General features: G+C 28.7%; 1 protein-coding gene across 9 annotated transcripts in view; it reads right to left on the bottom strand.

Annotated features, from left to right (window-relative positions):
* Window positions 1-25: 25 nt before the first annotated feature.
* Window positions 26-15,845, bottom strand: part of PAN3 (Poly(A) specific ribonuclease subunit PAN3) — a 129,048-nt gene continuing 113,228 nt past the window's right edge. For all 9 annotated transcript variants that reach the window (XM_075307369.1, XM_075307366.1, XM_075307367.1 and 6 more), the window contains 4 exons: window positions 12,817-13,008; window positions 12,574-12,736; window positions 9,336-9,452; window positions 26-3,773 (listed from right to left, as the gene is read on the bottom strand). In XM_075307369.1, coding sequence (XP_075163484.1) covers window positions 9,342-9,452; window positions 12,574-12,736; window positions 12,817-13,008 — 466 coding nt within the window. In that variant the 3' untranslated portion in view covers window positions 26-3,773; window positions 9,336-9,341. The remainder of the gene's footprint in view (window positions 3,774-9,335; window positions 9,453-12,573; window positions 12,737-12,816; window positions 13,009-15,845) is intronic.

The following is a 15,845-nucleotide window of genomic DNA, read 5'->3' as shown; positions in this document are numbered from 1 at the left end:
ACTTTTATAAATAAAACACGAGAGATTTAAAATTTTTTCAAACATTTTATTATTTTTTTTTGTAGATTTTTTTGATAATTTATTTTTTGTTGTTTTGAAATGTTTACTTTGTTGTTCTTCTTTATAATTAAATATAAGTCTTACTTTCAAGTACAATAATTAATAATAATTTATAATATCTAAAATAAAAAAAGGTTGTATGAGAAAAAAAAAACTAAAGGAAGATAAATATACCGTTCACAAATAATATTCAAAATAATTATAAAAAGAGAAGTATAATTTGGATCCGATGGTATGATTTTGGGGGATTTAGGGCATCGAATAAGAATACAGGAGGAAATGTTTAAACAAATCGTTTCTAGAAGATTCAAATCTAAGCAACATTAGCACAACAAGAGATATTTATTTTTTTTAAAATGTTTTTGTTTTGTTTGTAGATTTATTTTATACACAATTTTGATTAGCAAATAAAGTTTCCCGAAATCTTAAAAAAATCTGTTTTCAGTTTTTGTTTGTTAGGTGGTGCTGCTTTTTTTTTTGTTGTTCAAATTTAAAACAATATTAAAATAAATAAAAAAAAAACAATGAAATTTATTCAAGAGATCACCTAATAACGATTTTGAACAATATAAATAAGGCTACATAAAAAATCGAAATAAAATAGAAAAATATTAAATTCTTAATTATTATAGATACGTAAATATTATTAAAGGAGAATATTTGAAATTTGCGCATAGGCATATGAAATACCACTTTTTGCTTTAGACACGAGCCTTTTTGTACGTATTTGTATTTTGTGTTTTATGGAAAATGTGATAACAAAAATTAAACATAATAATAACAGTTTTTAGTAGAAGTTTTTAAATAAATACAAAAAAAATGATTTTGTGATCTCAAAAACAAATTTCGATTGCTTTCTATTTCACAGTTTTTTCTTTCTTTCTTTTTCTTCTTTTTTGTCTTCTTCTTTGTAAAAATATGTTTTGTTTTTCAAAATAGTGGGTTTGTTCTTTTTCTTGATCTATATTTGTTGTTGTTGTTGTTTACAAATTGAAGAATGCAAATTGATAATTGAAAATAATGATATTTCGATTTTTATAAATGGAATATTTTATAATTTTTATTATATACATATAAAATTATTTTCATTTTATTAAAAAAAAATTGTATTGAAAATTAATATAATAATAAAAAAAAAAATAAAAATAAAATGTTTTGCCAATGTAATAAAATAGGCAGGGGAAAAATCAGTTCACAATCAATCTTTTGAATTAGAAAATCACACATATTTTTTTTGTAAAAATATTTAAAGCCTCTGAAAATTAAGTAAGCCTAAAAAAAGACTGATATAATTTTGGTTTTACATTTGGCCTGACGATCTTAGTGATTATCACAAGATAAAATATCTGTATTTTTCCATTTCCAAAGTCCTAGTTTTCTATTGGAATTTCCATTTTTCTAAAATTTTACATGAATCAATTTTGATTGTTAATGTTTTTTTCAAAATTTTTTCATTGAAAATTCGAAATAGTGCCTTAATGATGAGGACGACAAACTCTGGAAGATATTGTTTTAGTAGCACATTTTAATGTATAAGGTCTAATTTAAAGAGATTAAAACTTATAGAACTGACTGTAGATTGTGATAATTTCCATAATGACCTATTTTCTTCATTGAAACTATAAACCGGATTTTGTTAATCTTTTCATTATTCCTACTTTCAATTTGCATTCTACATTGTATTTTGGTATATTTTCCTTAAAATCATTTTTTTTACACAATATTTTTTTGTTTATAAAAATAAATACCAAAGTTAAGTGCCAACAAATGCTTTTTTGTATTTTTTTTTTTTGGATCGATCTAATTTCGCTTACAAAGATTTGTTGCTGTTGTTACATTTTTACTTTTTCCAATTATACTATGCCAACTATGTATAGGTCGGACAAATGTTGTAGGTCTGGCTAATGGGAGTACAATTTTGGTGTAATTAAATAGAAAACAAGATAATATTGAATTTCCAATAGTACACACAAAAAATTTTTTTTCTGATTCAATCACGAAATTAATTGATCCAATTAATTTTTTAATTGAAATGTCTTCAATCACAGAAATGATACTATCAATTAATAAATTAATTGACGGTCAATTAAAAAATTAATTGATCCAATTAAAAAATTAATTGATACTATTAATTTTTGTGATTGATTTTTGTTTCAATTAAAATATTTGTTGAATCAATTAAATTTTTAATTGAATATTTTATAAAACTCAATTAAAATTTTAATTGGAAAAATTTTCGTGAAATTTTTTTTCTGTGATATAAAATATCAATAACGACGAGCAGAATATACCATAATAGATCAACAGATCTTCGGAAAGTTCATTGCTCACAATTTTCAAGGATTACAATTTGGCTCAAGAGCAAACATTTATTGACCGATTTCATTTTGGCCAATATCAAAAGTCGATTAGTGTACTTTTTCGACTTTTGCAATAATTAAAAAGACGTCTATTCGATATTGACCAATATTGAAAGTGGATCACTTGATTTCATTCATCCATTCCATTTTATTTGCTCAATTTGGTAATTTAAAGCCATAAGGCCGATGATTTTAAGGATAATGATTTTGATAATGACCTGATATCGATTATTCGCGATTATTATTATAGACATCATGGATATTTGACTTTTCAATCTCAAAATAATCGCTTGGATATCCCCATTGATTGACATTCCTATTTTAGATGGAAATAGTGTACAAAATATAATTCGACTCATGGCGGTTTATAGACAAAAGATTCCTATTTTTGATCTCTAAACACATGCCGTGTAATTTTATCGAGGTGATTAAATTCCATCAGGGGCTGTTTTAGAAAATGAATATGCTTATTTGTAAGCTCTATATATTATCCAAAACGCTTCTGCTCGTTTTCGGAGTTTCTTTACAATTTTTCGACATTTTTTGTATTAATTAAAAATCAAGAATAAAAATAAGCCTAACACACAATTTTGGCCTTACTTTAAAGAAAGAAAAAATCTCCTCCACCAGACCTTCACAACTTGTCAATTAGGCCCATATACATATATTTCCCTCTATTACATAGTATGCTATGGCTGCATTATTTTCATGTGTTCCTGTTTAGTGTTTATGTATGTATGTATGTATAATTCACAATTATTTGATTTCAATAATCTGGAGAGAATTGAGTTTTTCTATTTTTTTTTGTTTATTGATTATTCACACGGTATTTTCTTCAAAAAAGGGATTTTTTTTGTTTAGTTTCTTCTCTTTGTTTTCGTTTTTTATGTAAAAATATAGTTTTGTTGGTTTGTTTATTTTTCGATTTTTATAACAATATTTTTTTTAAAGATATTTTGCATTTTTTTTGTTAAAGAGATTTTTTTCCTTTTTTTTTTCTTTATTTTGGAAAGTTTTCACTTAATTTCGTTTCGTTCGTATAGGTGTCTCTGTTTAATTTTTTTCATGTTTTGTTTTCTTACTAATGATGCCTTTTCATATGATTTTTCAATGATTAATTTCAAATCAAATGTTAAAAAAAATCTTTTAAGCTTAACAATTATATAATTTTTTTAAGATTTTTTTTTTCTTGCTGGTTTTCTTCTGGTTTTGTTTTAATGGTAACATTTTCGTTGGGGAAGGGTAGTTGATTTTCTTTTGTTGTTGTTGTTTTTGTTGTAGTAGATGATGATGTAAATGAAGATTTGTGTGTTCACGAGGAGGTTAAAAGAAGTGAAAATCTGTGGTGGTAGTCTATTAGCGCAAGCCAGAAAATAACGAGAAAGGAAGAAAAGGATAAGAAAATTACATTTGATATGATGGCTTAATAAATATGGGAATAAATTCACTATCTTAAGATTCAAAGTTAAAAAGTTATTAAATAACATTTGCTATACTTTTTTTTTAGCAAATTAAGCAAAAACAAAATTGTACTCTTACAAAAGGTCATGGGTTTAATCCCAGTCTCGACCAAACCTGGAATCGGGCGGCACTCAGTGATAAAGAGAAATTCACCAATAAGCATGACAATGGACTGAAGAGCCTTAGTAAGACTAACCTAATCTATAGGCTACACTTTTCCGTTTTTCTTGTAGTGGTAAATAGAAAAAATCAGTGTCGAAATCGGCCCAAAATTCTAGCATAGTACATACATCTAATTTTTTTAACTTCTGCAGGTATTCGATGTGTACCACATTTTGTCATCCCAATCTTTGGGACAGTCATCGCTGCTATAGAGTAAATTCCGCGAATGCAATTCACTGGGTTTCCGGTGTGTATCAACAGTTCGGAGTCAAAAACTACTCTGAAGTGGCCTTACGGCCACATCGTGTAATGTATTACACGATAATAAATTCCTCTTACCGTATTTTTTGCATCAGGGGATGAGCTATGTACTTTTGATAAGGCCTTGTAAAGTCACCCTCTATTGTAATTTTAAATTTGTTAAAATCTTGAAAATGGGATTTAGCAAACCAGACCCTTTTTCGCAAGGCTTAGCTTCCTAGTTATAGGGACTTCCAATCACACTACACATTCTGTGGCGAGCACCGCAGCCCCATCCACTCAGTAAACGCTGGTGACATTTCTAACTTATTGATGCTTCTCTAATTGGGTTTGCCGTATTGTGAACACGGTTGCCACAGTTAGTAGAATTCTACCAAAAATGGTAGATTTTTAATGTTTGGTAGATTAGTAGAATTCTTGATGTTTTGGTAGATTTTGCAAAGAATTCCTCTCCAAGTAAGAGGTACTTCATAAATTTTCTAAAGAAATAAAATTTTGACAAAATTTTCTATAGAAATAAAATTTTGACAAAATATTCTATAGAAATAAAATTTTGACAAAATTTTGTATAGAAATAAAATTTTGAAAAAAATTTTCTATAGAAATAAAATTTTGACAAAATTTTCTATAGATATAAAATTTTGACAAAATTTTCTATAGAAATTAAATTTTAAGAAAATTTTCTATAGAAATTAAATTTTAAGAAAATTTTCTATAGAAATAAAATTTTTGACAAAATTTTCTATAGAAATAAAATTTTCTATAGAAATAAAATTTTAACAAAATTTTCTATAGAAATAACATTTTGACAAAATTTTCTATAGAAATAAAATTTTGACAAAATTTTCTATAGAAATAAAATTTTGACAAAATTTTCTATAGAAATAAAATTTTGACAAAATTTTCTATAGAAATAAAATTTTGACAAAATTTTCTATAGAAATAAAATTTTGAAAAAAAAAATCTATAAAAATAAAATTTTGACAAAATTTTCTATAGAAATAAAATTTTGACAAAATTTTCTAAAGAAATAAAATTTTGACAAAACATTCTAAAGAAATAAAATTTTGACAAAATATTCTATAAAATAAAATTTTGACAAAATTTTCTATAGAAATAAAATTTTGACAAATTTTCTATAGAAATAAAATTTTGAAAAAAAATTTCTATAGAAATAAAATTTTGACAACATTTTCTATAGAAATAAAATTTTGACAAAATTTTCTATAGAAATAAAATTTTGACAAAATTTTCTATAGAAATAAAATTTTGACAAAATTTTCTATCGAAATAAAATTTTGACAAAATTTTCTATAGAAATAAAATTTTGACAAAATTTTCTATAGAAATAAAATTTTGACAAAATTTTCTATAGAAATAAAATTTTGACAAAATTTTCTATAGAAATAAAATTTTGACAAAATTTTCTATAGAAATAAAATTTTGACAAAATTTTCTATAGAAATAAAATTTTGACAAAATTTTCTATAGAAATAAAATTTTGACAAAATTTTCTATAGAAATAAAATTTTGACAAAATTTTCTATAGAAATAAAATTTTGACAAAATTTTCTATAGAAATAAAATTTTGACAAAATTTTCTATAGAAATAAAATTTTAAGAAAATTTTCTATAGAAATAAAATTTTGACAAAATTTTCTATAGAAATAAAATTTTGACAAAATTTTCTATAGCAATAAAATTTTGACAAAATTTTCTATAGAAATTAAATTTTAAGAAAATTTTCTATAGAAATTAAATTTTAAGAAAATTTTCTATAGAAATAAAATTTTTGACAAAATTTTCTATAGAAATAAAATTTTCTATAGAAATAAAATTTTAACAAAATTTTCTATAGAAATAACATTTTGACAAAATTTTCTATAGAAATAAAATTTTGACAAAATTTTCTATAGAAATAAAATTTTGACAAAATTTTCTATAGAAATAAAATTTTGACAAAATTTTCTATAGAAATAAAATTTTGACAAAATTTTCTGTAGAAATAAAATTTTGAAAAAAAAAATCTATAAAAATAAAATTTTGACAAAATTTTCTATAGAAATAAAATTTTGACAAAATTTTCTAAAGAAATAAAATTTTGACAAAACATTCTAAAGAAATAAAATTTTGACAAAACATTCTAAAGAAATAAAATTTTGACAAAATATTCTATAGAAATAAAATTTTGACAAAATATTCTATAAAATAAAATTTTGACAAAATTTTCTATAGAAATAAAATTTTGACAAATTTTCTATAGAAATAAAATTTTGAAAAAAAATTTCTATAGAAATAAAATTTTGACAACATTTTCTATAGAAATAAAATTTTGACAAAATTTTCTATAGAAATAAAATTTTGACAAAATTTTCTATAGAAATAAAATTTTGACAAAATTTTCTATCGAAATAAAATTTTGACAAAATTTTCTATAGAAATAAAATTTTGACAAAATTTTCTATAGAAATAAAATTTTGACAAAATTTTCTATAGAAATAAAATTTTGACACAATTTTCTATAGAAATAAAATTTTGACAAAATTTTCTATAGAAATAAAATTTTGACAAAATTTTCTATAGAAATAAAATTTTGACAAAATTTTCTATAGAAATAAAATTTTGACAAAATTTTCTATAGAAATAAAATTTTGACAAAATTTTCTATAGAAATAAAATTTTGACAAAATTTTCTATAGAAATAAAATTTTGATAAAATTTTCAATAGAAATAAAATTTTGACAAAATTTTCTATAGAAATAAAATTTTGACAAAATTTTCTATAGCAATAAAATTTTGACAAAATTTTCTATAGAAATAAAATTTTGACAAAATTTTCTATAGAAATAAAATTTTGACAAAATTTTAGAAAAATTTGACAAAATTTTCTATGGAAATAAAATTTTGTATAGTAATAAAATTTTGACAAAATTTTCTATAGATATAAAATTTTGACAAAATTTTCTATAGAAATAAATATTTAAGAAAATTTTCTATAGAAATAAAATTTTGAGAAAATTGTCTATAAAAATAAAATTTTGAGAAAATTTTCTATAGAAATAAAATGTTGATAAAATTTTCTATAGAAATAAAATGTTGAGAAATTTTTCTATGGAAAGAAATATATTCTATAATAATAAAATTTTAACAAAATGTTTCTATAGAAATAAAATTTTGACAAAATTATCTATAGAAATAAAATTCTGACAAAATTTTCTATAGAAATAAAATTTTGACAAAATTTTCTATGGAACTAAATATATTCTATAATAATAAAATTTTAACAAAATGTTTCTATAGAAATACAATTTTGAGAACATTTTCTATGGAAATAAAATTTTGACAAAATATTCTATAGAAATAAAATTTTGACAAAATTTTCTATAGAAATAAATGTTTGAGAAAATTTTAGAAAATTTTGACAAAATTTTCTATAGAAATACAATTTTGACAAAATTATGTATAGAAATAAAATTTTGAGAAAATTTTCTATAGAAATAAAATTTTGAGAAAATTTTCTATAGAAATAAAATGTTGACAAAATTTTCTATAGAAATAATATTTTCTATGGAAATAAAATTTTGACAAAATTTTCTATAGAAATAAAATTTTGCCAAACTTTTCTATAGAAATAAAATTTTGACAAAATTTTTTATAGAAATAAAATTTTAAGAACATTTTCTATAGAAATAAAACTTTGAGAAAATTTTCTATGGAAATAAATATATTCTATAATAATAAAATTTTGACAAAATTTTCTATAGAAGTACAATTTTGACAAAATTATCTATAGAAATAAAATTTTGACAAAATTTTCTATAGAAATAAAATTTTGACAAAATTTTCTATAGAAATAAATTTTTGACAAAATTTTCTATAAAAATAAAATTTTGCCAAACTTTTCTATAAATTCAAATATTTCGTAATTTTCCCCCAAATTTTGGTAGATAAATTTTGGCTCGAGTAGCAACCGTGATTGTGAAACGCTTTTCGCATTTGGCTATATAAAAGGGGTCCCTTGTCACTCAACTAAACATAGAATTGGGTAGCGCTCATTGATAAGAGAGAAGTTCAGTACCTTTTGTACCACGAGGGACTGAGAAGATTATGTGAGCCTAAAATATCGAGCTGCCACTATAACTGACCTGACCTACCTAAGCCAAGGCTAATGCACCCCAATTTTATTTATGCTGAACTGATAGCAACGTGACTGATGTGGTGGTATCCCGTTTGAAAGCAAGGCCCACATGGCATACAAATCTACACGTTACTCTTTTAAACATACTTGACTCAGACCCACACATGTAGAGTTCCTCGATATGCACGTGAATGAAATCTAAAGCAAGATCCATATGAAATACATTATATGCAAAACCTAATTTAGTCTCACATGGAACACGTTTATTTGCCAAACTTACTTGACTTTTCCCCAGATACATTCAATTCTTATTGCAAAGTTCCTCAATCGTCCCGTGAGGGAAATTTAATTCGGGCTTACGCACATTCATCAGAGAATATGTTCACTCACACACGATCGGGCTTAAACGTTAACCATTGTCACCGTGGTCTTCGACCGAACACCAAAAACGTTTTTCAGCGGTGCTGATGACATTTCTGAGTGTTCAAAGCTTCTCTAAGTGGTTTCACTGTAATGAAGGTCAGCACTCACCATTGTGGTATTACAGTGGACTGAATAGTTAAAGTGTGTCCGAAATATCGGGCTGCCCATTATACCTAACCTAACCTAAGTATTAAATATTTTGTGAGCGTGATTTCGCGGAAATTTTATTCACGTACTGACGAACCGATATTATTTTTCAAACACACCCATGCACGCGATATCTGTTTTAGCCCCATCCAAGGGAGTTGCTGAATTTTTTTCACGAAATTTTAATCACAGGCAGCTTTAGCACTAGCATTTAGGGGTCTTAGCATTAAGACCCATATATCCAAATGTGATAAAAGGTAGTGTTTCACTGTACAACAGAATGACTAAAGGAAAAATGGGATTCCATTAATATAGCACGTTACCTATCATTATGAGGCAGCATTGGCCATTAATTCAGAGAACGCTTTTTCCAAACAATTTTTGAGCTCAGCATAAGTAACAATTAGAACCGATTGTTCATCACGTGACATGAGTTGAACCTGAAAGAATATAAACAGAAATTAAAATTACTATTCGAAATAATAAGTTTAATAAAAATGTAGCTGGAGTAATTAACCCTTTCACTATCGAAACAAACCCAATGTTAAAAATTTTAATTTTTCTTATTTTTTTACTATTCTTTCTTATTATTTACTTTTTTTGCACTAACAACATGTAGAAAATTTTTAATTTTGAGGACCTACCGGAAAAATATTGGCTATAGTTTTGTTATGAATGTCCATCTACCAGAGACATACAGTAGAAAAATTGTCTCAAATTTTCGTATTTTTCGTTTATTGTTAACAAGTTTATAAAAAAGCATTTCAGTGCTCATCAATATGGGAAATATTTATAGCTTATTTAGATTAAAGCCTCTTCTTTAAAATAACATTGGGAAATAAATCGAAACTAAGTGGGGAAATAGAGTTTGTTGTCGTTTTCGAATGTCCTCCTAAGTGGACATCGGTAGTCAAAGGGTTAACATTAAAACATTATTTCTTACAATAGGTCGCGTTATGTACAATATTTCCGAACGGGTGGAGTACTTATAGCATATTTTTATACCCTGCGCCACACTGTGGAACAGAGTATTATAAGTTAGTGCATATGTTTGCAACACCCAGAAGGAGACGAGATAGACACATGGTGTCTTTGGTAATAATGCTCAGGGTGGGTCCCTGAGTCGATCGAGCCATGTCCGTCTGTCTGTGAACACATTTTTGTGATCAAAGTCTAGGTCGCCCTCAAATTTGGCACAAGCTCCAGTTAGAATCGAACCCTATTGAATTTGGAAGAAATCGGTTCAGATTTAGATATAGCTCCCATATATATCTTTCGCCCGATATACACTTATATGGTTTTACCCTGATTTGCTTGAAATTTTGCACAAACATAACACTTGATCGTATAGTCAAGTGTGTAAAATTTGATTGAAATCGGTTCAGATTTAGATATAGCTCCCATATATATTTTTCGCCCGATATAGACATATATGGTCCCAGAAGCCAGAGTTTTAGCCCAATTTGGTTGAAATTTTGCACTAGGAGTACAATTAGTAGTGTGGTGAAGTGTGCTAAATTTTATTGAAATCGGTTCAGATTTAGATATAGCTCCCATATATATCTTTCGCCCGATTTTCCGTCATATGACCACAGAGTTCAAAGTTGTAGTCCGATTTACGTGAAATTTTGCACAGGGAGTAGAATTAAAATACTAAGTATGCATGCCAAATTTGGTTGAAATCGGTTCAGATTTCTATATAGCTTCCATATACATGCTTTTCCGATTTGGGCAAAAATGTCCAAAATACCCACATTTTCCTTATAACATCGCCACTGCTAAGTCGAAAACTTTTAAAAGTGACTCAAATTTCACTTAATTTTTAATACATATCTAGGGAGACACCGTGGTGCAATAGTTAGCATGCCCGCCTTGCATACACAAGGCCGTGGGTTCGATTCCTGCTTCGACCGAACACCAAAAAAGTTTTTCAGCGGTGGATTATCCCACCTCAGTAATGCTGTTGACATTTCTGAGGGTTTCAAACCTTCTCTAAGTGGTTTCAGTGCAATTTAGAACGCCGTTCGGACTCGGCTATAAAAGGGAGGTCCCTTGTCATTGAGCTTAACATGGAATCGGGCAGCACTCAGTGATAAGAGAAGTTCACCAATGTGGTATCACAATGGACTGAATAGTCTAAGTGAGCCTGATACACCGGGCTGCCACCTAACCTAACCTAATACATATCTATCGACCGATAAATCATAAATACACTTTTGCGAAGTTGCCTCAAAATTGGTTCAGATTAAAATGTTTCCCATATTTGTTTACTAACATAATGTACCATCCCAGGGCATTAACCGACTTAAATTTTAAGTCTATAGATTATAAATTTTGTTCAGATGGAGACAGATTTAAATGTATGTATTTGGGACAAAAACCTTATAAAAGGTGATTTGTTAAGAGCTTGATAACTTTTTAAAAAAAAAAAAAACGCATAAAATTTGCAAAATCTCATCGGTTCTTTATTTGAAACGTTAGATTGGTCCATGACATTTACTTTTTGAAGATAATTTCATTTAAATGTTGACCGCGGCTGCGTCTTAGGTGGTCCATTCGGAAAGTCCAATTTTGGGCAACTTTTTCGAGCATTTCGGCCGGAATAGCCCGAATTTCTTCGGAAATGTTGTCTTCCAAAGCTGGAATAGTTGCTGGCTTATTTCTGTAGACTTTAGACTTGACGTAGCCCCACAAAAAATAGTCTAAAGGCGTCAAATCGCATGATCTTGGTGGCCAACTTACCGGTCCATTTCTTGAGATGAATTGTTCTCCGAAGTTTTCCCTCAAAATGGCCATAGAATCGCGAGCTGTGTGGCATGTAGCGCCATCTTGTTGAAACCACATGTCAACCAAGTTCAGTTCTTCCATTTTTGGCAACAAAAAGTTTGTTAGCATCGAACGATAGCGATCGCCATTCACCGTAACGTTGCGTCCAACAGCATCTTTGAAAAAATACGGTCCAATGATTCCACCAGCGTACAAACCACACCAAACAGTGCATTTTTCGGGATGTATGGGCAGTTCTTGAACGGTTTCTGGTTGCTCTTCACTCCAAATGCGGCAATTTTGCTTATTTACGTAGCCATTCAACCAGAAATGAGCCTCATCGCTGAACAAAATTTGTCGATAAAAAAGCGGATTTTCTGCCAACTTTTCTAGGGCCCATTCACTGAAAATTCGACGTTGTGGCTCGTTAGTAAGTCTATTCATGATGAAATGTCAAAGCATACTGAGCATCTTTCTCTTTGACACCATGTCTGAAATCCCACGTGATCTGTCAAATACTAATGCATGAAAATCCTAACCTCAAAAGAATCACCCTTTATATATATAGCACCCAACACATTTGACGGATTTGATATAGTATCGAAAATGTGGATTTACAAAGTGGTGCATGGTATAATATAGTCGGCCCCGTCCGACTTTAGACTTTCTTTACTTGTTTTCTTTGCTATTGTTTGTGTGTTGACACAAACTCACCATAAAAATCTTTCGAATATTCTCCATTTCGAGAGAGAATGAATGGAGAGAGAAAGAGATAAAGTTTATAGGTCAACTTACCTTTTCTAATGAGCCAGCATCAAGTTTATTCAAACACTGTACAATATGTGCGTGATCTAACCATGGGCGACCTTCTTCAGTGACGGAATGAAACAAATAATCACGAAATAATTTCAACATATATCTATCACCAATTTCAGACCAGGTACAGTCCAAATTAAACCTTCGAACAAGGGGAGAAAAATAAAACAATTAAATTGAATGTTTCTATTAAGTTTGACTTTTCATAATAAGTCTACTTACTCTGGCCTTTCATTAATACAATTCAATTTAACCAGTATTCTGTAAAGGCGTCCATTTTCCATTTCCTTAGAGAGTTCATCTTCTTGCATATCACATTGAGCTTGCAATGCATCCAATTGCGTATAAAATCGTGCACCAATCATAGGCATTAAGTCGGTGACCGAACGTCTTTGTGTCGTTGTGAATAGATATCTGTAAAGGGTTATAAATGGAGAGATGTTGTGCTAATTTTTTTTATTTGAACTTATTTATTAATTTATTACAAGATCTACAATTATAATAAATTAAGAAAATAAATATAAAACAATTAAGTGCTACATTTTTATGTGAAATATATGTTGATTATACTAGGGATTGACAAAAAATAGACCTTTTTCGACTTTTTTAAATTTTTAAGAAGTCATTTTTAGACTTTCCAAATTAATCAACTCTTCGACATTTGAGATTATCAAAAAGCCTACCTTTGACATTTATTTCAATCAAAAGGTCCACATCACGTGCCCCTTTTCATCGACTTTCGACTTTTTTATACCCTCCACCATAGGATGGGGGGTATATTAACTTTGTCATTCCGTTTGTAACACATCGAAATATTGCTCTAAGACCCCATAAAGTGTACATATTCTGGGTCGTGGTGAAATTCTGAGTCGATCTGAGCATGTCCGTCCGTCCGTCTGTTGAAATCACGCTAACTTCCGAACGAAACAAGCTATCGACTTGAAATTTGGCACAAGTACACAGAAAAAAATATCACCAAAATATTTCCAATTAAAAAGTTAATTGAAGTTGAATTTTTTTTCAATTAATAAATTAATTGGTACAATTAACTTTTTAATCAAGATAGAAACATTAAATTAATTAAGTCAATCATTGAACATTTTAAAATTTTTAATCAAAAAGTTAATTGATACTAGAGGTCTGCACAATTCCAATTGTTAATGCAGAGTACACGTGTACTTGCTAAATGAGTACATATATTTGAGAGAGTCGCAAAACAATTGGTACACATTTTAATGAACACCAAAAGCCACGAGTAACTTCTTGTTGCTACTCTGATGTCTTCACTACCAACAAACACATATTCCTCTTTGTCTCTTATTGAAGTGTACTCAGAGTGATCACATCGAGTATGTTGCGAGAGCAAAACTTCATAGAGTACTCCATGTACCACGTGCAGTTTCAGAAATACAAGAAAACAGTTACTCTCCATAATATATGTTTTCGGATTGATATAAAGAACGGCAAACGTTAAGGTAAGTGTGTGACATACATAAATATATGAAATATGTGACATACATACATATCTATGATTAATAATAATGGAAAGTTTTGCTTCGCTCATAACTGAGCAATACTTGTGGTACCATGTGAAGTGAAGAGAATCCATGTTGTACTTTTTCTCAAGTACTTACATTTTTATTGTTCCTTTTTTTCGGAACACATATTGTTTCGGATAAGTACTTGGTGGTATTTGACAAGCAAGTGTTCTCTTCACTTCACTACTTGCGCTCTGAGAGAAAGACAGTGTATGTACTATATTCGACAGCGAATTGCATACATGTATTGAAAAGTTATTCGATGCAGACCTCTAATTGATACAATTAACTTTTAATCACATTCGGAAGACTAAGTCAGTTTATGATGATGAACACTTTTTTTTAAATTTTTAATTAAATTTTTTTTTTCAAACAATCAATTGTTAATCCAAATAAAAATTCTAAGCCAATTCAGAATGTAATTGAAAATAGTTACCTTTTTTTAATTAATAAATTAATTGAGTTTTGCAATCAACATCAATTAAATTTTTAATTGAATCAATTAAAAAATTAATTGAAATTTGGCAATGAAATCAATTAATTTTTTAATCAAGAATTTTTTCTATGCCCAATTAAAACTGTGATTGATACTATCATTTTCGTGATTGAAGACATTTCAATTAAAAAATTAATTGGATCAATTAATTTCGTGATTGAATCAGAAAAAAAATTTTTTGTGTGTAGTTGTTATTTATGTAGGTCGGATGGTATTGCAAATGGGCCATATCGGTCTACTTTTACGTATGGCCCCCATATAAACGGACCCCCAAATTTGGCTTGCGAATCCTCTAAGAGAAGCAAATTCCATCCGATCCCGCTGAAATTTGGTACATGGTGTTAGTATATGGTCTCTAACAACCATGCAAAAATTGGTCCACATCGGTCCACTTTTACGTATAGCCCCCATATAAACGGACCCCCAAATTTGGCTTGCGAATCCTCTAAGAGAAGCAAATTCCATCCGATCCCGCTGAAATTTGGGACATGGTGTTAGTATATGGCCTCTAACAACCATGCAAAAATTGGTCCACATCGGTCCATAATTATATATAGCCCCCACATAAACCGATCACCAGATTTGACCTCCGGAGCCTCTTGGAAGAGCATCGATCCCCAATCACACAAAAATTGGTCCATATCAAGTTCATAATTGTATATAGCCCCCATATTTCAATTCTGGCTCTCTACGTATTGTCTAAAACATACCACGTATGGACTAACTCACAATTTAGAAAACGATGTTAAGAAGTTTTAAGATACCACAACCCAAGTAATTCGATTGTCCATGACAGTCTTTCGTAGAAGTTTCTACGCAATCCATGGTGGAGGGTATATAAGATTCGGCCTGGCCGAACTTACGGCCGTATGTACTTGTTATCCCTAGTTTATTGCAGATTGCAATGGTTTGCATGTCCACCGTTCGACCAAACAACAACAAATTTTTCAGAGGTGGATTATCCCCACCGTGGTGCAATGGTTAGCATGCCGCCTTGCATACACAAGGTCGTGGGTTCGATTCCTGCTTCGACCGAAAACCAAAAAATTTTTTCAGCGGTGGATTATCCCACCTCAGTAATGCTGTTGACATTTCTGAGGGTTTCAAACCTTCTCTAAGTGGTTTCAGTGCAATTTAGAACGCCGTTCGGACTCGGCTATAAAAGGGAGGTCCCTTGTCATTGAGCTTAACATGGAATCGGGCAGCACTCAGTGATA

Source organism: Haematobia irritans, chromosome 4, assembly GCF_050003625.1.
Source record: "Haematobia irritans isolate KBUSLIRL chromosome 4, ASM5000362v1, whole genome shotgun sequence".
Taxonomy (NCBI): domain Eukaryota; kingdom Metazoa; phylum Arthropoda; class Insecta; order Diptera; family Muscidae; genus Haematobia; species Haematobia irritans.
The sequence above is the reverse complement of the archived record's forward strand: the minus strand, read 5'-3'. Positions and strand labels throughout refer to the sequence as shown.